Genomic DNA, 27,681 nt, shown 5'->3' with positions numbered 1-27,681 from the left:
AGGAAGGAATGGACGGCGCGTGTCAATCACAGGGGAAGTGTCACATTTTAATTTAAAAAACAAACAAACGCATAACAATGTAGAGGCTGTGTGCAGCTTGTGATGCAGATATTGGAGGGCATGTCACATGGGGTGGAGGACGGGCTCCTCCGCAAGGCTGGGCACAAACCCTGCTCCTCATACCGAGCCTTCCAGCCCTCCAAATAGACCACATCCCACCAAGCCCAGCTACCACGGGGCAGGTGGGTCAGGGACAGTTTGCAATCCCAGGGCTATGGACGTGCAAAATGAACAACAACACCCGGTCTCCCTTGCCCTGGGGAGCCCAGCTCAGGGCCCAGAGCTCCAAATGTGGCCTCCTCTGAGCTGAGCAGAGGGGCAGAATAACCACCCTTCAGTCTGCCGGTAGCACCCGGCCCCATGCAGCCCAGGACACCGTTTGCCAGGGCGTCCTGGGCGAACGCCAGCCGTAGCGCGCTCTGGGGGTGTTCTCCCCCGCAGGTGCAGAAATCTGCCCTTCCCCTCTCTGAAGCCAGTCCCCTTGCCTGCACTGCAGCAGTGCCAGCAGTGGCATGGCAGCAGGAGAAAGGAGAGAAAGCGTCAAGGATGGGGAAGCAACAACCCCTGTGCTGTTAGCAATACCAACACGTATTTTTGCGGTCTTTCTTTCTACTTTATTTCCGTGGTGGAATTGGACACTGATGACAAGGGTCCGTTGGGGCCGGTGTGTGTCCCAGCTGCTGCCCGGCCCCGGTCTCATCAGCTCTGCCCCTGGTCTATTCCTGCCGGCGGGGTGGCCTCTTCTTGGGTGATGCTGAGGCCTGGCAGTCGCTGGCCTTCCTCTTTGGGGCTCGCCGGAGCCGCTGAGGTAGGCTGGTGTGAGAGGGCCCTGGCTCCTCATGGGACGCTGCCTGCTCGACGGTAACCGTCACAGGGTTGGAAGGTGGGCAGCTGGGACTCCCATGGAGCACCTCTCCTGTCATGCCCCGCATTTCATCCCTGTTGGTGCTGGCGGGGCTGCTGGAGGGTGCTGGGCCAGGGACAGGAGCCTCTTCTTGCGGGGCAGCTCTGGGCTCTGATGCAGTGGCCTCCCGTGCCCCAGCAGCAGGGGTGACGTTGAGGCCCAGCAAGCGGTGAGCCTCCCTGCCACACCTCTGCACAGTGAAGGCGATGAACTGCCTTACGAAGTTCCTTGTTTGGCCCTGCAGGTCGAGATCCAGCCTTTCTCTCAGGATCTCCTCCTCCAGGCCGACGAGGCGCAGGGCTGAGATGACACCGTCGGCCAGTGTATTTGCGTGCAGCTCCTCAGTGCCCAGGATTCGGCGCAGTTTCCGCTGCAGCCAGGAGCGCAGGGGCTGCAGCAGGGCCGGGTGCTCCCTGAAAAGGGAAGCCCAGGTGGCAGAGGAGAGGCCACCCACGGGACTCCTGGGCATTGCAGGCCATGGCCGGGCTGCGCGGGGGCCTGCAGGGCTCTGTGTGGCGATGGGTGCCACGGCAGCTGGTCGGAGGACCAGCTCCTTGTAGTCGTTGTCCGCTTGCACTGTGTGGATGATGGACTCCACAGCCCGTTTGCAAAGCGGACATTGTGGCCTGGTGCTCGTCCACCGCTGGATGCAGGGGAAGCAGAACTGGTGGCAGCACGGCATGGTGTACGCTGCGCTGTCCCAGTTGTCCAGGCACACGGGGCAGCGGGTGTCTAACGCTGCCTCCATGCTCCCACCAGTTGTGGTGGGCTAGGGGGAGCGGGAGATGGCAACGCACTCCCCAGCACCGACGCTACAGCAGCAGGTGTCACGCTGGAAGAGGACAAGAGACATTAGTCACACACCGGCCTGGGAAGGGTCACTCAAGATGCCCCACTCCTCCTCCCCCCACTGCCAGTCCCCATGCCGCCTACCTAAGCTGCTGCACACGTCTTTCTGGGATGTCCCGTCTGCCTGCTCCCAGCAGGGTTCGGGGTAAAGAACAGATGGCTCTGAGACGGCCACTGAGAGCTGCGCTGGCAGCACCCAGAGCACGTTCCAGCACCAAAGCTCGCGCTGTCCACACTCCGGTCCTCGCACCACACGCTCGGTCGGAGGCCAGGCACGAACTGCCGGGCTGAGCCGCTGCGCCCACGTTGGAGCATCCGTGGGCTATGGAGTCACAATCCGTTGCCTGGAGATGGCTCAAGGCCAAGCTGCTGGGCGTCACCTTCATTCGACCTTCTCTTGGGGACGGCACTGCCCGTCCCACAGCGATGCCACAGTCCGTTGCTGGGCCATCACAATGAGCCGTGCTCACCTGCAGCACGTGCTTCCGCGCCAGCACAAGTTTCACAAGTTTCACAAGTTTCTGGGCTTTTCCCAGTGCCCCTGCCCGCTCCGTTCCCCACATCTCGTGTGCTTGGCATCAGTGTTTCACACAAATCACCAGGGCCTTGGCCACATCTTCCCGTGGGCCCCATCAGGTTGCTGTGGCCATGGCACACAGCCCGAGGCATGTGCAGCAAGAAGGTTTATTCAATAAAAGCTCATGTTTCTCTCTGATAGTTGGTCTTGGTGATCTCAGAGGTCTTTTCCAACCTTAATGATTCTGTGAAGGGGAAGAGCGTTGCTTGGTGACATCTTCTTGATCCCCTCCTTTCTACGTTTCCACTGAAGATACGCTGCTCTTGGTGGAGCAAACGGCAGGTGTCCTAGAATTCGTAATTGTGTGTCATGGTGATGACCATCAATTCTGAGGTCTTAGATTATGACCGACTTAGAAAAGACTCGTATTTCAGAAAAAGGATTATTCTCTAAATGAAGACGAGCATTAAGGAAATACCACTGGGCTGTTTCTGCAAGACAAGTCTATCAAATTCTCAGCTTCCGTATTGACCTGTGATCAGCCTGCCTTGGTACAACTAATCATTCGTTTCCCACCTCTGGTCTGATCAATATCCATGGTTGTAGAGTGGGAGAGAGATGGAAGGGAAGCAGATCCTTATTGTGTGGGCACGAGATCCGTTGTTGGCACAGATTTCGATGTCTTTTCTGGCTTTCTTTCCTCAAATTTTGTGGTTACAGGGACTGCCACTATTAAAGTGTCTGGACTCGGAGTTGCACTGGATGTTTTATTTTCAGGCCATAATAAAGTTCTTATGTAGCATACCAAAATGTTCATGCATTTATGTTTGACATACAGGAATTGGCAAACACTGGAACTTGTTTTTGATGTATATCAGTTTGGATACTAAATTTAAACTGTGCTAGCTAAATGAGGTAGGAGACGCGAAATATAAACTAAATATAAAATTCTTCCATCTGGCAATAGAAGAGGGATTTGCAAAACTACTTTTTTTCACATGTACTTGTGTGACTATGATGAAAATGAAATTTCTGCTGTATGTTTCTGATTTTTTATTAAATCTCACCATGCGAGATGATATGTAATGATAATGGCAGGAACTCATTCTCACTTAGTGTGGAATATAAGTGATGGCCTTTTGAATAGGATAGTGTGTAAAAATAGCGTTATTGAGGATAGCATATTTAATGAATGAGGCAGGATTCTTTTGCAAAGTATTGTAGGATCCCTTAAGTCTTTATGAAACAATAGCAGTAAAAATCCTAGTTGTGCACATTAAGCAAGTTTCATAGGAACAGATTTTTTTATTATTAATCAGTCATTTCAAGAAAGGGGGGAGAAGGTTAAGTTGTCATTTGTGCAAGCTAATATTTTAATTTCAAGTAGCAGTTTAAAAAATAAAAAAGTATTGAATGCATATGCTTTGATCTTACAATTGTTTTTGTTTTCTACACATTATGTGTGGTAGGGCCCTAAGTGCAAGCCTTGTTTAGGAATTCTTTAGTGGATTTCAAAGTCATCTACAGAGGAACTGTTGTGAGAAAAGGCAGAAGCAGTGGCTTGGCCCTTCTTTGTTCTGGGAGCTGTTTTTAATACTTTACTGCTGGCTCCTGAGATGTGTCCCATCTCAGACCATCTCAGTCCTAATATGGACCTGAACCACCTGCTGGTTGGGTTTCTTAACCTTCACTTGCACCTGCCTCATCACTGTGGATTTTACTGAGTGATCACTGGAGTGTGTCTGACTCTGATCACTATGTCCAGATCCATTTCTGATCCAGACGTAGTCCTTGGCCTCTCAATGCCTTGTTGATGAATCCATCACTATCACCTGCCCAGTATTCATGCATGTTTCCCAGCTTACATTCTTTTGCAGATCAGCTGGCCCTTGCAGATCTCTGACAATTGGAACCTAAAAAGGCTAATTTATTAAACTACTTACATGACTCACAGATTTCTTTTAACTTCTTTTTGTTGTCCTTTACTAAAGATTTTTATGACTATTAAAGATTTTTATGACTACTAAATATGGGCAGAGGTTGCTTAGACAGGTTTTGCAGACTTTCACATTCTGGCTGTATAACATCCAGAGCGACCTGTTAAGTCCTTTGTGGCTGAACTTGCCTTCAGCAGAAGGTAATACTTGAAGACTTTTGAGTTCACTTCCAAACTGGATTATCTTTTTTTCTATTGATATTGTTTTATTCATATGAAATTGGCTAAGACTTAACCTTGTTTTCCAGTCTTGTTTTAATAGTTAAGATAATTGCTTTATTCATTACTTTGTGTAAATCAATGAAAAAAAAACAAAGTTAAAAAGAATTCAGTATTGACAGATGTGGAACTGATATATATTGTCAGCGCCATACTTATTTGCCTGTGTCATACTATTGCAAGTTTGTGAACCTCGTGATGAATTTGTCCACAGGCTTGAACAGTAGATTGATTGCTTAGTTTTAAGGCCTGAGTTGTCCTTACCTTTTAACTCATCACTTATTTCCCAGAAGTACTGTATATCTTTGTCATTGCTACTTGCTTTTCAACATGTGGTGACAATATAAATAATTACATTATCTTCCTTAGCTGTAGCAGCTCTTAAAAAGTATATATGTTGCTATAAGTATTTCTTAAGCTATTTAAGTTGCGCTGGACAGGAGCTCATAAATAAAGAAAAGAAAATGATGTGTTTCTTTACTGGTTTTATGTTTGTTTTGTTTGCACCCTTAGAGCAATGTATCTGTAGTAGAAGGGAAAGGAAGTACAGTCTCAAAACTTCTAAGACTTGTTTATACTCATTTTTTATTTCCGGAGGAGAACAGCATAGGCTTGTATGTTTTCACAATAGATTGTATGTAGTTGATACTACCTTTTGGTAGAAAGATGGACTAACAGACACTTAGAATTGGCTTGCTGAATTCTATCCTCAGAGCAGGGGCAGCTGTGAGGTCAGAAAATGTTGCTCGGTGCTTTGTCTGATCACATTTTGAAACTTCTGAAGATAAAGGCTGCAGAACCTTTCTGGGTAACCTTCTCCGATTACCTCATTTTTTCACCTTTAATTATTTGATTCAAGTAATTAAAGTTCTCTCATTTTGTTTGTGTACAGAATTCCAGTTACTATAAAAAATACTGGAAAGGGCTCAGTGGAAATACAGCAGTGTGTCAATTCAGTGTTTAAGCAAGCCAGGAGCATGCCAGTTTTGTATTTCACCTCTGTGCTTCTCAGTTCAGTGAGAGTCATTTGAGATACTGTTGTTAATCACTTCTATATGATGAATGATGTAACTGAAATTTTTTCAGAAAAATCATTGCAACTTTGAGGAGAGTTTTTTGATTGCTTCCATTACTTTCTATGGAGACTTTCTTCACTGTTATGCAGCAGATACCCTGGTTAGTTTTCCCAAGCTAGTGTTTTTATATCTGTTCTTCATTGATCCAGATCATTAGGGATTGCCATGGAATGCTTTTATGCAAAATTGCATTGTCTCTTGTCACTTTCTGCCATTATGACAATAAGCTATTGCACCATTTGTAATATTTCAGTGGTACTTTAAAATGAATAGAGATTCTCTAAATTGTCAGTTATTTATGTATCATCTGAGTGTTAGAAGTTGAAAGCTACAGAAATCCAATTCAGATATATGAAGCTAGTCTTGGAGAAAGGTATCTGCCACAAGGAACAACTGTTTCAGCAGAGCTCTTCCAATACTAGCTGATGAGCCATCCATGAATCTCAGTGGATTCCTGAAACTTACGAAGATTAACAAGGTGAAGTCCACCAGCAGTACCTGCTGGGTGCCAGCAAGACGGGAAGCAGCTTTGCAGAAGCTTGGGGTTTTGATGAGCACCTAGTTATACATAAACCATCAGTGTTGCTAAGGAAGGTAATGCTGTCCTATGCTACATTAGCCAAAATATTGCCATCTCATCAAGGGAGGGGATGCTTCATGTTTATTCAGCATTGGTGAGGCCATATCTGGACAACTGTGTTTATCTCTGATCTCCTCACTACAAAAGAGAGAGCTAATGAAGATAGTCCTAACTAAGGACGATCAAGATGACTGAGGAACTGGGGCATCTCACATATGAGCAAGGGCTGAGAGCTGGAACTGTTGAGTGTGGGAGAGAGCTCAGAGGCATCTCATCGATGTTTAGAAATAAGTGAAGAAGGTGGAAAGAGAAAAGAGCCTGGCTTTTTTCAGTGAACAGGAGGCAGTGGGCACAAACTTGCACACAGAAGGTTCTCTCTGTGTATCGGGAAGCACTTATTTAATGTGCAGATGGTAGCATACTAGTACAGGTTGCTCAGAGAGGTTGTGGAAACTCTTTCTCAGAGATCATCAGAATTTACATGGACGTGGTGTTGAGTGAGGCTGCCGAGTGGCCCTGCTGAAGCAGTCTAGTTGGAGTATGTAGCCTCCAGAGACCCCTTGTAACCTCAGCTGTTGTATGATGTATATTCTGTTACCTGTTTCTCCCAGTACTCTCTTGGTACTACATCACTTCAAACAAATTCATAGATGCCTGGGATGAGCCATATGGAAAATGTTGTATGTTTTTTTATGTTTCTTAAAAATGTCTTTTACTGATGATTTAAGCTGTCTAGGCAGTTTGTCCATTTCAGTACCAGCTGTTGTGGTGCAGAGAGTTGGGAATCAGAAACATCTCTGCATTTGTGAGTCTTAATCCAGTTACATGCAACTTATGTTGTGGATGAAGAGGAGGTTTGTGTTCTTCTACAGGCTCCAAACTGGAGCCCTGCTGTCTCTAGGAGCAAGAAATATTTATATCCTGTTGTAATTCTAAGCCACAAACCTAAAGTCTTGGTTTTGAGCCACGAGTGGTGAAAGATGTATATTTTCATCACTATGACTGAAATCAGAAAATGTAGCTGCTTGTTTTAATATATTTTCGTAATATAATTTATTAAACATCAGGCATATGTCTTTGCAGACAAAAAAAAAGACAAGGAAAAGATGCTGTTCATGCCTGAAGTAATCTTTAAATCCTAAATTGAAGCTGTTGTTTGGTAAGCTTCTGTATTGAAATTCCAGTGTAAAGATTGTAAATAATATGACTGTACTGTAAAGTGGCTCAAAGAGTTGATACAATAATTGGTACAAATAGTTGATGTAATAATTAATTCCATTTTAATGGAATGTATCCTAGATGTTTCTTTGGAGATAACTGAATCTTATGGATTTTATTCCTATTTTCAGGGAAATTCAAATGGCATTGCTACTGTGGATGTTTCAGCAGGGTTTGTGGGACTAGAAAGCTATGTGGAGATACCAGCAGTCTTCCTTACAGCATTTGCAACATATGCAGGACCTTTGCTTTGGGCCATTCATCTTCTGTGCTACTTGAGTTCTGAAGTCAGCAGGTAATCATGTTTTGAACTAAAATAATGCTTCCTCATGTATTGCAGATACCATCCTTATCAATACACCTTTTCAAACAAGTATTTTTCTTTACATCATTCTTTCAGTTAGTTTTCTATTAAGAAAATGCATGTTATTTTTCTTTTTGTTTGTATCACCTTCCTCTCCTGGTTTCATTTTATCTGCAGTTTTCATTTTATTTGCACTGTTTTAGCAATTTTGTTTCTTAATGAGTTCTTGGTTTGCTGTGCTAAGTTATTTAAAATTTTATTATATTTTGTTGTAACAAGGTGTGCTGTCTAAAAACATTCTTTTTAGAATCTATCAAGATGGAAGCTTGAGGAGGCCTTTTCAAAATAATGACATGGAATTGGAATTCAGACTTAATATACTGTTCTTTGAACAGCTCTCCTTGCTTGGCATAGTGGCATGCAACTCTGTATAGATCAAGCAAGTTTATTTTATTGTATGTTACTGGTTATTGCTGTCACGTGTAGCTAAAATATTTGCAGTTTTGGATATTTTGTATAGCAGAGGCCTAAAGGAATGCAAAATAAATTAATGCATTTGGAATTTCAAGAAGACATGGTTGGAAATTGTTATGCATCTTAGTGTGCATGAAATAGCCAACTGGACTCTGTACTATTACATTTAACTCATCGGTCACTCGAGAGGTGCAGTATGTTAACAGGAGTGGCTGTAAGTTCAGTATCCTATAACATTATTCTACAAATGCAAAAACTTGATATATTTTCACTGAAATACCATTTGACAGAGACCAAGTTCTTAACATTCTGGAACTTATAGTCAGCCACATATCTTTTCTTTACTGTCTTTGGAATTTAATTTTTTTTTCTTTTTAAAGTAGAAACCAAACATTGGAGCAGGACTAGCAAATGGGGTTTTAGACAGTATTTTGTTTATTACAACTTTTTGCCTTATGCATAGTCATTCTCTAAACATGTCTGACTTTCCTTTATCTACAGTGCTGTCCAGTCTCATTTTGTTTGTGCTTTTTGTTATCTGGCTTCTCTTCTCCTTCTACTTGTTTGCTCTGGCTATATGTATACTATGAACTCTCATGTTGGCACATATGTATTCATTATATGCATAATGAAATGGGATCCTCAACTCACACAGCTGCATAGAGCTGTGCAGACCTTTGTGCCAGAAATGAGCTATTCTTGTGGACTAAATTCCTGCACTGTGTGTGTTGTTGTGTATTAACAAACACCTTTCACGGACAGAGACACACCTTATTCACTGGTCTGCCTATGTACTATACTGCTCCTTAAAGACACAGCTCTCTGTACTTTGTCTTGGTGGAATTACACATACCAGTGCTGGATCTGAATTTTGCCAGTAATGCACTGCTTAGTAGAAACTTAAGGTAGGGTATGACCTCTTAGCTTGAGGCCTATTTCCCTGAAGTCATCTTATGTTGATCTTATGTTGGCTGATACTGTCTAAATACTGGTGTTTATGCATAGTATATCTGAAATCCAGCCTTTTCTCTGTTCATTCTGATATTTTTTTTGGCTTAAGTAGATGTGGAATACAGTATCTATTGATGCCTGGATTTGTGTAAGTACCATAGTCCCATCTTGACTTTTTCCTACCATCTGATGTCCTGATACCAAACCCAACATTAACTTCCTGTTTCTAACACTCCTTTTGGGTACTGAGTGTTATTCTAGCACTCTTTTGTTATTGCTGCGATCCATCAGGATATCTTCCCAGTATCCAATTTCTTCAAGCATTCAACTTCCATTCTTCATACTCTCTTTAAAAACAGAGTTGCCACATGCATACAAAAATCCCTGCCTCTTGTCTTCTAGTAAATATGTGACTCATGACCTTGACTATTACTTACGCTCTATTAATCTACTGTTTTTTTTTCCCTAATTCCTTTATATCTCTGTTCAGCTATACCGTGCTGTGTTTAAAGTGATTCATCTGGTCATGTCCACGTTACTCTGTTTTTTGTTTTTTTTTGTTCCACTTTCCGTTCTTCATTACTACACTTTAGGTGTTTTGGAGCTAGAAATTTTCTCTGAGTATAGAGGAGTAAGCAGTCTCATGGCTGTTGTGGGAGGAGGGAGAGTAAAAGAATAAAAGCTGTTTTAACATGTTATAAGAGTTGAAGTTTTAATGTTGTTTAGACTCCAGATGGCAGACTGATCAGCACTAACATAAAATTAAGAAAAAAATAATACCACACGGCATGTTGTTTGAAAGCACTCCTAACAAATTAATAAAAAATTTCAGTAACAAAATCTTTGAAGATTTTCACATGGTTAGTATTTTTTCAAATGATGTGCCTCCATAGTAGCGTGGGTTGTTCTCATATTTTCTTGGTTGAATTTTTGCAGATTAAAAGCTCAACTAATAGTGTTGCCAGGTACAGTGCTGGTTTAAACTGATGTCATATGGGTAACTGTGACCTGTAATACCCACATCACTTATGTAAGTAGATTCCATCAAGCAGCTTTCTAGAAATTTTAAGGTTCATTTGGGTCAACTGGTAAGATTGTTTGCTCTCCTGAACAGTGAATAATTCTGGACTGAAAACTCTCAAGCCCCTGGGACTTGTTTCTGTTGGTATCTTATTGTGATCAGAACTTTGGTCAACATGCTCTTTATTTTACTTTTGTGTTTTGTAGCTGACTGAATGGTTTCCATATTTCTTTGCTGTTATTCCTTGGAGCAAAATCTCAAACTGCAGAAGGTGCAGGTTAGCTGCTCCATGTTGTTTCTTAAATGTATGGATGATTGATTTTATTTTAAAAAAGCAAAACCTGAGATATTGTTCTTAAAAGCTTCTTATTAAGTGCTTTATATGCAGTGCCTCAGTCAGTATAATTCAAAGTCTTTCCCTTCTTATGTAATCCTGAATGAAGATCCTTTCCCCACTCCAGATAGGAAGGTCTAAAAAAATTCAGCTGCTGTACATTTGAATATGCTGAGGTTGCCATCAGGATTGCTGACCCACCCTGAAACAGTCACAGTTGACTGGATATGTTCAGAACAGCACAGCAATGCTGTCCTTTCTGCAGTTTCTAGCATCCTGCAATCTGTTTCGGAGCTGCTTGCATCTGGGGAAATCTACATGGACAGAGAAGCCTGATCTCAGTTCTAGCTGTCTTCGTTAATTCCAGCCACTTAGTGGAGCCCTATATAACTGATAAGGTGCACCAGATGCCTTTGCTTAGTATAGAAATGTTGTCAGGGCCTGCAGGGATGAGATGAGGAAGGCTAAAGCCTGCCTGGAATTGAATCTGGCAAAGGTGATAAAGGATAATAAAAAAGGCTTTTTAAAGTATGTTAACAGTAAAAGGAAGACTAGGGAGAATGTGGCTCTCCTACTAAGTGAGAGGGGTGTTTTGGTAATGGGGGATGCTGAGAAGGCAGAGACACTGAATGCCTTCATTGCTTCAGTGAAAAAACTCTCCCTCGGGAATCCTGGACCCTGGAGGCTAGTGAGAGGGTCTGGGGAATGGAAGACTTCCCTTTAGTCAGGGAAGAGACGGTCCAATGTACAAAAATCCATGGGACCCGATGGGGTCCACGAGTGCTGAGGGAGCTGGCAGAGGTGATTGCTGAACCACTCTCTGTCATCCTTGAAAGGTCTTGGAGAATGAGGGAGGTGCCTGAAGACTGGAGGTTAGCCATTGTCACTCCGGTCTTTGAAAAGGGCAAGAAAGAAAATGCAGGTAATTACAGGCCAGTCAGCCTCACCTCTGTCCCTAGAAAGGTGATGGAACAGCTTGTGCTGGATGCCATATCAAGACAACTGGAAGAAAAAGAGGTTATCAGCATGGGTTCACCAGGGGGAGGTCATGCTTGACCAACTTGATAGCCTTCTACAATGTTGTCACTGGCTGGGTGAATGGGGGAGAGCAGTGGATGAAGTCTACCTTGATTTCAGCAAGGCGTTTGATACTGTCTCCCACGACATCCTTATAACAAAGCTGAGGAAGTGTGGGACAGATGAGTGGACAGTGAGGTGGGTTGAGAACTGGCTGACTGGCAGAGCACAGAGGGTTGTTGTTGGCGGTGCAGAGTCTGGTTGGAGACCTGTAACTAGCAGTGTTCCTCAGGGGTCGGTGCTGGGTCCGGTCTTGTTCAACATCTTCATCAGTGACCTTGATGAGGGGATAGTGACCACCCTCAGCAAGTTTGCTGATGACAAGAAGTTGGGAGGATTGGTTGACACGCTTGAAGCCTCCTTGTGAACTGCAAGTGTGTTGGATATATGAAGTCCTTACATTGTCAGGGCTCTCTGGTAAAAAAAAGATTAGAAAATAAGGACTTGAAATAATATGTTGGAAATCTGGTTCTAAGTAGTTAAACAATTTGCATCCACTTAATCAGGCACATGGAAGAATAAGATTTCCTTCTCATGTGCAAAGGTAAATATGCTTCTAAAATAACTAATGGCATGTGATAGACAGGAATGTGGATACTAGTGCCACTTTTTGTCCTTCATGCTCTCATAAAAAACTTGGCAGCTGGAATGTGATGGGATTTTCACAGACAGAAATAGTAAGAACTCTTCTGCTTTAGTCTCCATGGAAACTATGCAATAACTCTTGACTATGCTTCTGAGACAGTGAGCACTGATAAAACAGATGCCTAAACTTAACTAAGCATTCTTTTTGTGACCAGCATAAATTCCAGAGAGCACATGAGTCATGTAAAGAGTAGTTTTTAGAGTGCTCACTGTATTGCTTTACTCTGAATTAGAACTTGGCATTTGGGGATTCTTATGATTGGAAAGGCCATGTTATTGTATAACTAGACCTGTATTACATGGCCTCACTGTACTCATCTCACTCCAGATGGATTCAATTTTTACATTCCTACCCAAACAAAGTTGTCTTGTGGGTGACAGTCACAGTGTTGTGTAATTAGCTCTCTTTAAATAGACAGCATTGTAGTTTTCAGATTACTTGTTCGTTAAAATCTCTGTTTTAATTGGTTTAATGAGTCAGGTTTCAGTGTGAATGTTGGATGTCTCCTAACATTAGAAGAAAGCTGCAAGCCTGTTGGCTTACCTTCCCTACTGATCAAATGTTTTAGTAATGCTTTCCTATTAGCAACCTTTCAGGCTGTCATGTGTTGAAAATCTAAGTTATGCCCAATGAGGGGATGTTTGTTGCAAAATACTTAATGTTATGCTGGGACTTTGTTAATGTAGAATATTTGCACAGTAAGCTTAAGATTTGCTGTGACCTTTTTTATGATGCTGATTTAAAAAGCATGCTTGTTGTAGGAATATCTAACATTAAAGTTTCAGCTTTTGCCATCTTCAATCTAATTCATTTCATTTATGGAGTCCTTCATTCACAGTACATGCTAATATAGTAATCCTTTTTCTTTCTTATATAAACTGAACACGGAGAGAGTGTTTTATTATTATTTCTTCTTTGAGTTCTAGGTAGAAATTGCAGTCCTCCCAAACGACAAAGAAGCAATACAACCCTTTTTTTTCTGAACCCTTCAGTATTGTACATAAATAGTGTTTAATTCCTCTGGTTTCACTCCATTCTCTCTCCTTTAGGTTAATTAAAGATGAAGAAATGTTTACAATTATGAATATGTTGCAACTACATTCTCTAGAATGGTAATACCTGCTCTATGCTGTGTTTGCCAGCAATCCAGCTCACTGACTAAAATAAAAAATGTAGAAGAAGATATCTTATTTCCTTCCTGGGGGTAGAGAAATCTGGAAATCATTTCAAAGCAGAAACGTGGCTTTATTGCCACAGGCTGGAAGACTATTGTACTCACTTTGGCATCTCCTGACATGCTGTCATTGTGAGTATGAGCTGGAGATTTCTCTTAGCCATCATTAAAGTTCTGTGATGGAGACCTCTTCATCAGTTGCCCCAGTGTTAGAAACAAATGACAAGTTACTTGAAAGCCTTCTGCAAAATAAATGTCATCCTCTTCCTCCATGGACCAGTTGTGCAGCTGTGTTTTAGGAGATAAAATACTTTCTATATAAACGTTAAAGGAAGTTGTGAGCACAGAACTATAAAGACACAGATTTGGAGTGGGGTTTTTGTTTGTTTGTTTGGTTGGTTGGTTTTTTTTTGTTGTTGTTTTTTGTTTTTTTTTTTTTTGCTTTATGTAGATGAAAGTAAGCATCTAAGCAGATTTGGAACTTACAAACTTATCTAATTTTTGGTAGAGTTCATATACTAAGTGTGAGGTCTTCCAATAATGACTGCTGACCTTAATTGAGTACACACGCTTCATTGTGCTAGGTATTGCCCAAGTATATTATAGAGTTGACCACACAGCTTTTAAATAGTCTTACTGATGCTGTGCACTGTCATTACTATAAGACTGTTATTATTGACAGAATTACTGGCTTAGAGGCTACTTTAAATCAGTGTGACAAGCATGCTTTTTGATTTTTTGCATAGCCTATCACTTCTTCTTTGTGGGTAATCTTGAATAGAAAGGAAAGAATTCTAAGTTTACAGATTTTTGTTTCTGTCAAAGCTCCAGTTGTTTTAAGAGCTGTATTGTCTTTCTTCTCTTTTAATCTCCTGGTGTCTGTCTGACTTATAGAAGTAGGTTCAAAAGTGCTTGGCTGTACAGCCTTCTGGTTTCAAATCTGCAAATCTATTTCTGTATCTGCAGAGCTACTAGCTGTTTCTTGCTCTACAGAGAGTGCAGATGTGCAGTATTGCTTTGTTGTGCAGTATTTAACCTTCATTCTTGTTTGGAATCATGCACGATGAGACAGTATTCTCCTGTGTCATGGTTTTATAAAACCATGACATCCTGACATCCTTTACAGAAACCAGTTTATTATGTTTAATACACACCTAAGGTTATTGGCTCTATTAGGAGAATCAACAGTTACAGTACTGGGCATGAGTAGCCTCAGAACGTCAATTTCAGGCAGAAATTTTTGGATCACATGATAAGAAAAACAGAATTTCTTTAAAGGGTACTGATAGTCTAGATTGGATCTTTCAGCTTGACTCTAGAAGGACTTGAAAAACTTGAAAAGGATTTTCTGAAAACATGAAAAGAGAGGAAAAGAATGCTGATTAATTTCTGGGTCTGTAAAAGAAACTTCTGATAATCCCTCCTATTGTTGATGAACTGTGGCTGTTTGAGAGTGACAAAGCAAAACTAGCCTGCCTTGGAGTTCCAAGCAAGCATTCATGGAGCATGCTTCTTTCAAAAAAATATAAGATTGGAGGTGCAATAAAAATTGCTATTGTAAATTCTAATGAAACGGATTAGGTGTTTCTATATTCACATCTAAGATGTTTTCTTTGATTAGTCCATGCAGCCATTTTTAGTGGAGGATGGACCCTGAGGTTTGGTGTTGCTGCAGAATGAAGTTGTGCTTGAACTTCCACTCTTTCTCTCACTGTCTCTTGTACTCTTGCTGGGTATGCCCCCTCACCTGCATGCTCATACTTTGCCTCTTCTATCTTGCTGTCCTCTTATGTTGTGCTGTCATGCTATACATATGCCCTCCTTCCACAGCTTATTTCTCTTCTCTCCTGCTTTTCCACCCTCTTACAGGCGCTTATCCACAGTCCATGCTTTCTCCATCTCTCATGGTTTGTCTCCATTTATCCTGTGTGCGGGCTTCACCTACTCCCCATCTCTTGTACATTTCTCTTGCCTGTCACATCCCTGCTTCCCACTCTCACATTTTCTCTGGGCACTTGTGCTTTGCTCCCTGTTCTTGTGTATAGTTTCCCTCTCTCACAGTAATCCTCCTGCATGCGCTTCATTTCTCTCTTTCACTCCTTCCCACTTGTGGCACTTTTGCCCTCTTGTATGTATTTGCTGTGTGTTCTGATTGTCCCTTGCTTTTCCTTTCTGTCTTCCTTTCCCTTTTCTCCATTTTCTCCTTTCTCACATGGTTTCCAATCTCTCGCATTCTCAAATTCTCCATTTCTTGCACTTCCCCACCCCTCACACTTTCAGTCGGTAACCTGAGCCTTCCCCTTCTATCTCCCACCCTCCTTCTCTTTCCTGCTTCTTCTCTGGCTGACATTTCCCCTACCTCACTCTCGCTTTGCTTCTCTCTTTCACTTTGCCTCTTCCTTGCACTTCTCCCTTTACACTCTACTCTCCTTTCTCCTGCTTCTTTTCTTTCCATCTTCCTGTCCCCTCTCTCTGTTCTTCCCCTGAACCTCTCCTTATAGTGCCCCCCAGCTTTGCTGTTCTTTTGCACGTTCTTTTCCCTATTATGCTTGTCTTTTTTCCATTCTCCCTTTCTTCTGGTCTGTCATCATTTCACCACTGCTTGCATACTTTTCCATCTCAGAAACATTCTTGAATGCATTTTTCCTCCTGGTCATGCTGTCAGTCTACTTCTTCCGCTCTGTGCCACCTTTCTTTTATACTACTCTTTCTGCTTTTTGTCTCTTTCATACTCCCACTCCACCTCATCCTCCCTTCCTCTGCTTCTCTCACTTTCCTCACACATAGCCCACCATATTTTCCTTCTTTCCCTCCCTCTTATATTCCTCTCTCATGCTTTCCTTATTTCACTTGTGCACTTCTGCTCTCACATGTTCCTTCATTCTTATGCACTTCCCTCTCCCAGAGTGCCTCACTTTCCCCTTTGCTGTTTTCCAGCAATTTCTTGCTTGCTCCCTTTCACACCTACTTGCACTTTCCCTCCCATGTCTTTGGCAGTGTATCTTTGCTGTTTTTCTCTCTCTCTTTACTGGTCCCTCAGCCACATGACCCTTTCGCTTTCCCTGCTCATTCCATTCCTTCTCTTGCTCCCCATCCCTTCTCTCTTCCCTCTCATGCCATCTTCCTTTTGGCTCTTGTTTTCTCTCTCTCTGAAATACTTACCCTCTGTGTTAATCTCCTTCTTAGACACTTTTCCTCTCTGACTTGTGCTCTCCTGAAGTGCTTACTCTCTTGCCTGTGTTTTCTGATATGCCTTCCATGTGTCACTTACGTGTTTTTCTCTTGCATTTTCCTGTCACACTCTCTCATTTTCCCATTTTCTGTTCTTCTGTCCCCTTATCCCTCTTAGTTTCCAGTTTTGCATTCTCTCTCTCCTTCACATTTTTCTTTTCTTGCTTGTATTTCCTCACTTACTTGTGTTTTCTTCTAGTTGCATGTTTCTGCCCTTGTCTGAGTGCTCCTATTCTGGTATACTTTCCTTACTGCAAGTGCTTTTCCTCTCTTTGCTTTCCTCATCTCCCTTGTGTGCTCACATTCTAGCACGTGTTCACAGAATCATCATAGAAAGCCTGGGTTGGAAAAGACCTCAAGGATCATCAAGTGTTCTCTCTCGTGGTCTCTCACTTCCCTCACCTCTTGCATGCTTCTCCTCTTACTCGTAAAATCTTCCCCTCTTGCATGGAAACTTTACCTCTTGCTTGCAGTTTTCCTACTGTTTCCTCCTTTCTCACTCAGTCCTTCCCAGGTTCTTGCAATTTCTCTCTTGCTTTGCTTCTTTTTTTCAGACATACTTTTCGTAAGTGCAGGTAGCAGCAGGATGAGAGAAAATGACTCTAAACTGGAAGAGGATAGATTTAGACTAGATATTAGGAAGAAATTCTTTGCTGTGAAGGTGGTGAGACTGGAATCAGTCACCCCTCCCTGAAAGAATTCAAGGCCAGGCTGGATGGGTCTTTGAGCAACCTGCTCTAGTGGGAAATGTCCCTGTCTGTAGTGGGGGGGTTGGAACTAGATGGTCTTAAAGGGTCCTTGCACCCCAGACTGTTCTATGGTTCTATCTATCTGATTTCCCTCTGTCTTTGTGATCTTTCCTACTCCTGCATGTCTCATGCCTGTTCCTTCTGTTTAGCGGTCACAGTCATGGGTTGATCATTGGACTAGGTGATCTTAGTGGTTTTTCCAACCCTTACGATTCTGTGATTCTCTCACTTTGTAAAAGTGATCACCTAGCAAGTAAGGTGAGGAAAATGTGGTGACACTTAATGTCTTTTTTTTTTTTTTTTTTTCTTGGTTCTTAATAGTCATGACAGATCTTCGGCTGCCTTGCCCTCTCTCATCCTTTTCTTCTAATTTCTAGAACCTCACTACTGCATGTGATCTGGCTTGTCCACTTTCCCTCTTACCTGCTCTACCTCTCATTTGTGCAATCCACCTCATGCCATTGCTTCTTCTTGTGCCTTTTCTCCAGTGCTTTTTTTCTTGTTTAACTCTCCTGGGTGTGCTTTCTTAGTCTTGTATGCGTGCTTTCCTTTCCTCTTGCCTGTGTACACTTTCCCTTTCTTGCACATGCTTCTTTTCCCATGGGAAGGGGCTGTTTATCAGGGAGCATAGGGGTGGGATAAGGGATAAAAACGGCTTTAAACTAAACAAGAAGAGATATAAAATAGAATAAATTTTTGCCGTGTTGAATGTGTGTGTGCTTTAGCTTAACTGCATATGCCACTTGCATGTTTCACTTGTTCATGTTCTCTGTCTGTAAGTGTTCTTCTGTGATGCTGTACTTTTCTTTTTGTTTTTTATGCATGAATCACATCTCTCTTCCGCATGTGTTTTTCTTCTCTTTACCTATCTCTTATTTTCCCTCACTCCCTTTTGTACAGATCTTGGGCTTCCCTCACTGTCTTTGGAGTTCTTGGCACACTTCCCCCTCTTCTCTCATGCTTATGTTTGCTCTCTTTGTTTGGCTTTCCCCTCTCATTTTTTTGCACACTGTGCCATTCTTTCCTAATGTGGTTTCCTTTTGTAACATGCTTTCCTTCTTATGTATTCTTTCCCTTTTTTCATGTGCTAACTACAATCTCTGCTGCATCCCATCCTTCTCTAAAATGCCTTTTCCCACTCAAGCATTTCCCTTTTCTTGTGCACTCTCTCACACATGTTGCTTCTCACAGAAGTTCTCTCCTGCTTTCACTCTTCCTCCTCCATGAAAACTTGCTCATTTTCTCTTTCTTGCACCCTTTTCTTACTTCTCTTTTATCTCATGCTTTCCTTTTCATGCAAGCTCCCCATTTCTAGCATGCTTTTTCTCTCATGCAAGCTTTTATGTTTTGCATGTGCTCTTCTCCATCTGTCAAATGGTTTCCCTTGCTCTTTCTTGCACACTTTTCTCTTATTCACAGATACAGCCTCCCTCTCTCTTCTAACTCTCTTGTGTTCCTTTCCTTCTCACAGCCTCAAGTTTTCCTCTCCCTTGCACGTACACTTTCCATCTCTTTGTACTGCATGCTTCCTCTCTCTCACATGGGCAGATTTCCACCCTTCACGCAAACCCCTTACTCTTTCACTTTCCTTCTGAATATTGGACACACTTTTCTTCTCATGCAGCCCCTTCCTTTCTTGCTTGTGCTATCCTGCATATAATTCCTCTTTCTTGCTCATTCCCTTACATTTTCTTGCTCATTCCTTTACACTTACTCTTCCTCCTTAGTGAACTTTCCATTGCCCCCAGACTTGCATGATAACCCTTCTCACATATGCTTTTCCTCTCTTGCTACAATTTCTTGCCCTTAAGCTTCCATGTTCTTTTACGCTCTTTCTCTCATATACTTTTCCCCTTTGTTCTGCTTGGTTTCTGTCATATGCATCCCCTTTCTCCTACGGGTTCTCTCTTTCTCCCATTTCACTTTCGCTCTTATGTGCCTTTTCATCCTCATACTTTTCTCTTCCTCCTGTACATGTTCCCCCACCTTCACAGCATTCCTTCAGCCACTTGCTTTCCCTCTGTAATGCAGCTTCCCTCTCCATTATGGAAGGAGAGGATGCTCTTCCTCTTTAACTGCCTCATACCATTTTTCTCTGGTGCTTGCTCTTCCCACTCCCTCATTGACTTCTCCCTCCCTCTTGCTTAGTCTTTCCCTCCCCCTTACATGCTCAGTCTTTGCTGTCTCTTGCATACTTGCCATTTCTTGCATACTAGCCCTGTCTTGCATGCTTGCTCTCTCTTCTGTGCACTTTTTTGCCCAACCTGTCACAATTTTTCTCTTTTGTGTATGCATACCATCTTCTTTCTACATTCTCTCTCTCATGGCTTATATCTTTTTCCTGTGCCTTTTCTCTTTCTTGCATGACTTTCCTTGCACTGACACTTTTCCTTTTGCTCATTGCTCATGCACTCATTCTCTCTCTCATGGACATTCCCACATGTCTTCCTCTCTTACTCTCCCATACGTGTACTTCCCTGTTCTTTCTGTACCTCGCTCTTTCTCTTTGTCTCATGTGCCATCACCCAGTTAGTTTTGCTCTTTATGTGCATATGCCCTCAGTCTGTCTCACATGCCCATTCACGGTCTCACATATGCAGGCTTCTTTTTCCATTCTTGCGACACTTTCCCTATCTGTTATCCTTTACCTTTCTCTCTCTGGCGGTTTCATCCTTTGCCTTCTGTTTCTTTATGCATTCAGTTTATCCCTTGCATGTTTTCTTGCCTGTCCATTTTCCCTGTTTCTCACATGTATTTTTCTCTCTCCTTTTGCTTTGACTGCCTTGCACTTTCCTTTCTGTGCACTCTTACTTATCATCCGTTTATACACTTTCTCTGTCTCAGGCTTTGTCTGCATATTGTTTTTACCCTCTTGCACGCACTTTCTCACATGCTTTCCTCCTCTCTCTTGCATGTGCTGTCACCTCTCTCTCATGTCTGCTTGCCTTCTAGACTGCATGCAGTGTTCCTCACTTTCATGCTTCTGCTCCTTATCTTAGAAGGAATAAGGAGGAAATCTTTTTCTCTCTGTCATGCACACACAGTCCCTTTCTCTTTCAGACACTTTTCCTTTCTCTCTGTCATGTTCTTTCCATCTGTCTTGCTTTGGGGCCCTCCCCTTTTCTCATGTGCTTACATGCTATTTCTTGCTCTCTAGAGCTTTCTCTACCTGAGCAGTTTCCCATCTTGCGCATTCCTCCCTACTCTTCTCCCATGCTTTTTTGGTGTGTTGTCATCCTTTCTCACACTGTCCCTTTAGGAAGCACTTTTCTTCTTTGGTCAATCTGGGCTGGCTGTTCTGGCTTTGCCTTCCCCAACTTCTTGTGCACTCATGCAGTCCCTGGCTGAGGGGCAGCATGTGAAACATAGAAAACCTGATGTTGTGCAACCACTGTTGAACAAGAGTTAAAACACTGACATAATATCAACACTTTTTTAGTCATAAATTCAAAACAGCATATAAGTTATGAAGAGTTAACTCCACCCCAGCCAGAGCCAGTATACCCTCACTGTCAACCTTTTTCTCTCAGGAACTTGCATGTGCGTTTCCCTTCTCTTGCGTGCTTTTTCACACCACCTTGTTCTCTCCCTCTTACTCTCTTACAATTTTCTCAGTTGTCCCTTTTTCTCTCTACTTTTTTCTTGAGTTCTGGGGCTTCTCTTTTACTTGCATGCACTTCTTTCTCCCTCTCCCTCCATCTACTAGCTCTTTCTCTCTTTCCCTACTAGGTCTTTCCCTCTCTTTCATGCTTTTGTGTATGCATTTGCTTTTCCTATGCCTCATACTCTCTTTGCCGTTCATTCCTTCTGCTATGATCCCCTGCTCACTTGTGCTCTTTCCCATTCACTGCTTTTTCCTTTCTCTTGCTATTATTTCTCCTATTTACCCCTTACTGTGTTTCCCTTCCCATCACTGTCTCTCTTAATCGTCCTTTCCTGGATTCACTGTCCTTCTTTCCTGTTCTTTCTCAGACTCTCATCCCCTTCCTTGCTGTCCCTACCACTGCCTTCTGCCCTCTGCTCACTGTCTTCTTTTTACTCTCCTTCTCCCCACTCTTTCCACCATTCATACTCTTAATCTGTTTCCCTTCTTGTTCCTCCTTTCCTCTGTCATGTTGAATTTGTCCTACTGTGTCTCTTTACCTCTTGCTCAGTCTTTTCACTCTGCCTTTTTGCTTTTGCCTTCTTCCTTACCTCACTTTCTGCCACTCATGTCTATGCATGCTATTCCCATCTCCCTCTCCTTTCTTGTTTGCCTGCTGTCTTACCTTTGCTTTTATTTCCATGTGCCTGACACTATTTGCTCTTTCCCCCTTTCAGCCACACATTACTTTCTTTTCGTCTGCTTCTATTTCTTTCTTTGCCTCAGTGGTCTGTCTGTACTCCTTCCCAAACCTTTTTTCTTGCTTACTCTTCTCTATTTTTTACCTTGCTCATTCATTCTTTCTGCATTTTTTCTCCTTTTCCTCATATTTTCCTATGTCCTCACATCCTCTTGTTTGCCTTCTGCCTCTTTTCTCCTTCCCTGCATTTCTTTCTTCATGCCTGCCTTCCCCTTTCCTTCTTTGCTCCTTGCTTGGCTTTCCCTCGCTTCTTTCTGTTCTCCACCTTTGTTTCTTTGCTCCCTCCCAGTCATCTCTCCCTTCCCACTCACTCTCCCAATCCATCCCTCCTTCATGCTCTTCCCTTTGTCCCTCTCCATGCTTCTCTGCCCACTGTGTGCTTTTTACTTCTTTCTCCTTTTTCTTCCTCTTTCCCTTTTCTTTCCTCTTTCTCTTTTCTCTGCTCTGCTATCTCCCCCTCTACCATTTCCCCTATGTCCTCTCTTCTTTCTCTCACCATCTCTTCACACTGCCTCTCCCCCTTCTGCCATTGCACAAGCTTCTCCCTTCTCTTTCTCACTTCCACAGCCCCCCTCTCTTGTACATGCAGTTCTCTCCATGCACATTCTCTTTTTCTCCCCTTTCCCTCCTCGTGTCCTCTCTGGTCTCTTTTATCCCCTCTGATACCTGTTTCTTGTTTCCCTCACTCTTTCCTACTGCTCACTCCATTTCCCTGCTATCACTCTTATTCCTTCTGTCCCCATTTCTCTTTTTCCTTCTGTCCATTAGATGATGTTCAGATCTCTTCAGAGCTGTCTCTTCATGTTCCTTGGTCACTGAGCATACTCAAATTTCAAAATGTCATGTGTCCTCTGTACTCCACATTTTTTTACTGAACTGCAAGGTGAGAGCTTTACAGTATCACCAAAGCTGTGGTGTGAAAAATCCTGTGCTATTTTTCTGCATTCTGCTCAGTTTGAGTCTGTTGAGGAAGAGTGTCTGTAACAAGTGTAGCATCTTCCTCCAAAATTAAAGAGCTCTGGCACCTAATTTCTTGCTTAAGTGAATAAATTTCTGTTTACTCATGCTTTTGTGCTCCGTGGTATTAAATCTGTCTCATCATTTGCAGAAATGCTAGAGCGTGGGTTTACAGATTCTGCAGTACTCCATTCTGCTTGCAAGAGAGAGTGTGTGGCCCTACAATCTTTATGTTAGTGTTGAGTATTGTTTTTAATTATTCAACTTCATGCAAATTATTCATAACTCCAGTACTTCTGTAAACTTGCCAGAAGAAAAGAATGTGTGATACTCAGGCTTAATAGTGACATCCTTGCATAATCCCAGGAGTATGTCTCCTTGCTCCACATGGAATAATGAGGCTATGCAGAGGAGTCTACTGCATGTTGTACCAAAGAGAAAACTGTGAAGAAAGTTGGAAGCTGTATTCACCTCTCTTTTCAGAACTTTGGAAATTTCTTCCTCATAATTCAGAAATAGAAATATTCTGGTTGAAGCATAGTACCAACTTTATTTCTTCCCTCCAATTAACAGGGGCTGTGTGATGCTGCTGGATTCTCAGTGGTTTATATTACTACTGAGGCAGAAATGTTGTCATTCAGAAGGGTGCTTCCTGAAGTAGAGAGTCATATTTGTACATTTCCTCTTACATAGAAATATTTTTAGATGTAAGCTGTATGTTAGCTGTTGTTCATGGTCTTGCCTTGCTTTTTTCCTGAATTTGTATATTTGCACATTGTTGGAGATTTTGCTGAAATTTTAAATCACATTGCAAGAATTCAGACAGCAGTCTATGCTTCCATTCATATTGAGGTTTTAAACTATGTGTGTGTCAGGTTATTGTTGTTAGGTATTGTGAAAAGTGAAATCAACCTTATGAAAAACACTGTCAGGTCTTGGCTTTAAGTAGTGTAGTGAGGTTCTTTAGGAAAATACAATTTATTTATGCTTGCTGCCCATTTACATGAAACCATATGGCAGAAAGACTTTGAGTTCTATTCTTTTTCTCTTACCAGTTTTACTTGGCACATATGCATGACAGGTCAGTATGGTTGTTTCCTTCTGGTCCAGTGTTCTTTGCTAGCTGATATGATTTTGCTTGTCAAATGCATGGGATATGAGCAGCCAAAATTCTATCACAGTACTTACCGAGACTTAGGGATTTGAGCTCAGAGCATGTCCTTATGATACTTAACAAAGCTTAATGTTACAAAGCATAGTCAGTCTAGCAGGATTCAAGAAACTTCCAAGCAGACTGCATTACTGAATTTCCCTCATTTTTGTTGAGTTTCTTCCATGAGATAATCTCAAGTTGTTACTGGGTCTGATAATTGTTCTGAAGAATTATTTGTTCTTCTAATAAGAAAGTATTAAAATTTTGTTCTTATTAATTCTCAGGTGGATAGGATGAATGAAACAATGTTCAGAACAGAGCAAAAAAGGAAAGAACATTTCACACGTCTTTCTTTAGCTAGATCGTGTTTGGAAGGTACCTTGAAATCTAAGTTCAAAACAGATTTCAGCTTTTATATTGAAATATTAGAATTAACTATGGCAGATCTAAGATAAAACCACAAGTGGATAAACTTCCTTTGTAGTCGGTGGAGAACAAGGATGTATACTACTCATTTGTGGGTAGAATTAAAATGAATTATTTTGGAAATGCTTATGCTTTTGTCTTCAGTGTGCTAGTTACTTATGCAGATTGTCTAATGATCTAGTCTTACATGCTGTGGAAGTAATACATGAAAGAATATGGTAAATGAAAATGATTTGGGACTTAGAAAATCCTCAGTCCATTATTGTTCATTGTTCTAGCTGCAGACATTGCTCCATTGCTGCTTCCTACTGCTCCATTTCTGTTTTAGAGGCTTACAGATGTGTCTAATCAATAGCATGCAGGAGGTGTAGGAATGCATGGATGCTGACATGGTAAGCCGAGATGGCTAATTGCAGCTCCTGCTTCTGGGCCACATTTGTTGATGTATGCACATTCTCAGTGGTCTGCTTTATACTGTGCTATTGAAGGTTTCTTCTTTGTTGTGGTGGCTGATGGTTAGAGGTCTTGGTTAGAGGTCTTCCAGAATACAGTGACAACCTGCAAAGATTTATACTGGCTTACATATGTGCATAACATTTGCTGAGCACTGCTTGCTGAAGCAGTCGTTGTACTTGTAGAGCTGCTCAAAAGTGACATTCCCTTCTGGTCTGATGCACAGCATTTGGTCAGCAGGAAACATTAACTGTAAGAGAATTTTTGCTTATATTTGAGCAGATTTTTTTTCTATTCTGGCTGCAGTTTTTGTTTTTTTTTTCTTTTTTACCATTAGTTTTCAATCTTTGTGCTGTGGCCAACAAAAATGGACTTCTTGGCTCAGGCAGCTGTGGATAGGACTGTACGTGGGATGCAATCCTTCTGCTTTTATCCAGGATTTTCCTATCTTCTTATCTCATACTGTTTCTTAAAGTGCATAAGTTCTTCTCAAATGTGTTTGCTGTTATTGGGGTGGCAAGAGTAATTTGAGGAGGGAGCTGTTATATTAGTTAAGCCACAAGATTAAAAATAGGTACTGTAATGGAAAAATACAAGAAAGAGCTGACTCTGTCCTCTGTGCCAAAGAATGAGTATTAAATAATTTGTGCCTCCTCTCCCTAGAAATGCCTTGTGCCACTGTTCATTTGCCCTGTTGGACTGGTATATTCTAAACTGGTCAGTCTGGATTCAATTAAATAACACGGTAACAAACTATTTTAAGTCTCTGCATAGCCTGCCTGTCTGAAACAGTTTTTGGATGGAATGCTTGTTTACACCTTTAGCTGAGATGATAAAGAGCTGTTTGTTTACAAAGGGGATGGGAAAGCCTGAAGGTGCACCTTAACAGAAAATCAAGCTAAAAATTTCCTTCTTGTTCCCTGCTTGTGTGACGCTGATGTAAAATGCTTCAGGCTATTTTCTACTGGAAGTCTTTAGAAATGCTAAGTGGATTTTGGGAAAATTGACTAATGTCGAGCTTCAAAATAATCAGGAGTTTTGTTTTGCTTGTTAGGAATTTTAATTATTTGCTTATACCTTATTGCTTTAAAGTCAGAACCTGTGACAACAAGAGCAGTCTGATTTAACTTTGTTGGTTTTCTTGAAGCTGAACATGTTAACACTTCCTAAGGATTAACCTGAGCAGAGGTTGATGGGGAAACTTGAGGCATGGCAACAGGCACGTACAGTCACTACATACACATATACCACCATGTTCCTGCACAGAAGTAGTGTGACAGAGAAGACAGTATCAAGCAGAGCACTCAGTTTCATGTGACTCCTCCTTTAAAGGAGGGATGGAATTCATCATTGGGTGTCACAGCTTAAATGGAGAAAAGGGAATTGGAGAGTCAAAGATAACTGTTGGAAAGGAGTGGCTTCTTTGTGTTGCAGAAATGTGAGGATTATATTGCAGTGCTGTCTAGAGTACTGGTTAGCTATCTCATTGATTGCAACTCTGAAATAGACATGGATATCTGTGCTAGTGAATTGCTTTCTCTTTCCTTTAAGGGAAGGTAGAGTCTGATCCAGTGAAGTTCAAAAGAAGTCCAGTCCTTTATGAGTTGAAGAATCAATATTTGGGGAAATGAGCACATGCAAGGCATGAACTGAGAAAGTGGGCATCTTTCAAGACTGTTTGGTAAATTTTTAGAAGGAATTTGTAGGCTTTATTAAAGGTACAGTTGGTGTCTTGCCTTAAGAGTTGCTATTCAGGCCTGGCCCAGAATCATACTAGATAAGAGTAGGGCATATGGGAGAAACATGGCACATTTATTCTTGCTTGCAAAACTAATGGCTATTTGGTTAGAATTTAGAACTCTTACGGATTACAGATAGTCTGTATTCAGATTGACATGTTCTGTGGAGTTTATTTCTGGTTCAAACCTTTAACTAATATGTAGAAGACAGGTTAACAAAGTACTAACAGTTAACAGTACTAACAGTGCTCAGAGAGCACTGAGAAGAGATCTTGTAAACTGAAACTGCAGGAAGACTAGAAGGTAACATTAGTATAATAAAAAATCTAATACAGTAAAAATTACCTTCAAATATGCATATTCAGTTTCCCCAGTGAGAGATAATCGACACGGTGAAGTGCAGCCAGAACACAGGAGATGGAAAGACAGAAATGCTGGAGTTTGACTTCTGTTGAAAGTATTCTTAGTGAACCCTCCTGACATACATTCTCCTTCTCAAACAGTGATAACACTGCGGTATTCCTCACTGATATGTGTGCATTTTTCTAAAATGCCTATTTAATTTTGTGATCTAATATGAAAACAGTGTAGAGTAATGCATTTCTGAATTCCCGTGGAAGCATTCATAGGGCTGCCTGTGGAGCTTTGTAGCTTTATTTACAACTACAAAATTTGTGGTTCCCTCTGCCAAATATTTTGTATAAATGGGAAACATGCTTTTCCAAGAGGAGTGTTTTTTCTTTCGTGATTTTGACACCATATTTTTTCATTTTACAGACCTTATATAACCCATTTTAATAGTATGTTAGACACAGGAATTGAGAGGTGAAAGATTTGTTGGCAGTACATTGGCAATCATTATTTAGGAGATACAAAGAAGCAGGAAAAACATTGGTATAATTCCTTGGCCATCTTTTTCTGTTTAATAAATATTCAATTAAAAGAAAGAGATTTTGTTGAAAGCCATTCTATGCTCTAGACTATATTTACTGTTTATAGTCAATATACAGAAAGATTGATAATGTCAATCTGTATTTTTATTTGAGTCAAGCCTCTGAAAGCATTTGTTTTTCTAGATCTAACAGTCTTGAGCATCAATCTTATATGAAATGTGGATATGAATTGTCAGCCTCCTCAATTAAGCTTGCTAAATGAGCTCTGTATTAGTTGTTGGGCTTGCTCTTATTTAAAAAAAAAAAAAAAGAAAAAAGCAACAAACCTGGTTCGGTT

The 27,681-nt window shown here is 41.6% G+C and overlaps 2 protein-coding genes across 5 annotated transcripts in view; one reads left to right on the top strand and one right to left on the bottom strand.

Annotated features, from left to right (window-relative positions):
• The window catches only part of PIGG (phosphatidylinositol glycan anchor biosynthesis class G (EMM blood group)), a 128,418-nt gene that overhangs the window by 89,878 nt on the left and 10,859 nt on the right, over window positions 1-27,681 (top strand). For all 4 annotated transcript variants that reach the window (XM_090131772.1, XM_090131771.1, XM_090131769.1 and 1 more), the window contains one exon: window positions 7,551-7,714. In XM_090131772.1, coding sequence (XP_089987898.1) covers window positions 7,551-7,714 — 164 coding nt within the window. The remainder of the gene's footprint in view (window positions 1-7,550; window positions 7,715-27,681) is intronic.
• Window positions 724-1,712, bottom strand: LOC149912731 (E3 ubiquitin-protein ligase Topors-like). The gene has a single exon (XM_090131773.1). It carries the CDS (start codon window positions 1,710-1,712, stop codon window positions 777-779), a length of 936 nt encoding a protein of 311 aa, XP_089987899.1. The 3' UTR covers window positions 724-776.

This window comes from Phasianus colchicus, chromosome Z, assembly GCF_987193195.1.
Source record: "Phasianus colchicus chromosome Z, bPhaCol1.hap1.1, whole genome shotgun sequence".
NCBI lineage: Eukaryota > Metazoa > Chordata > Aves > Galliformes > Phasianidae > Phasianus > Phasianus colchicus.
This window is presented reverse-complemented; position numbering and strand designations above follow the sequence as displayed.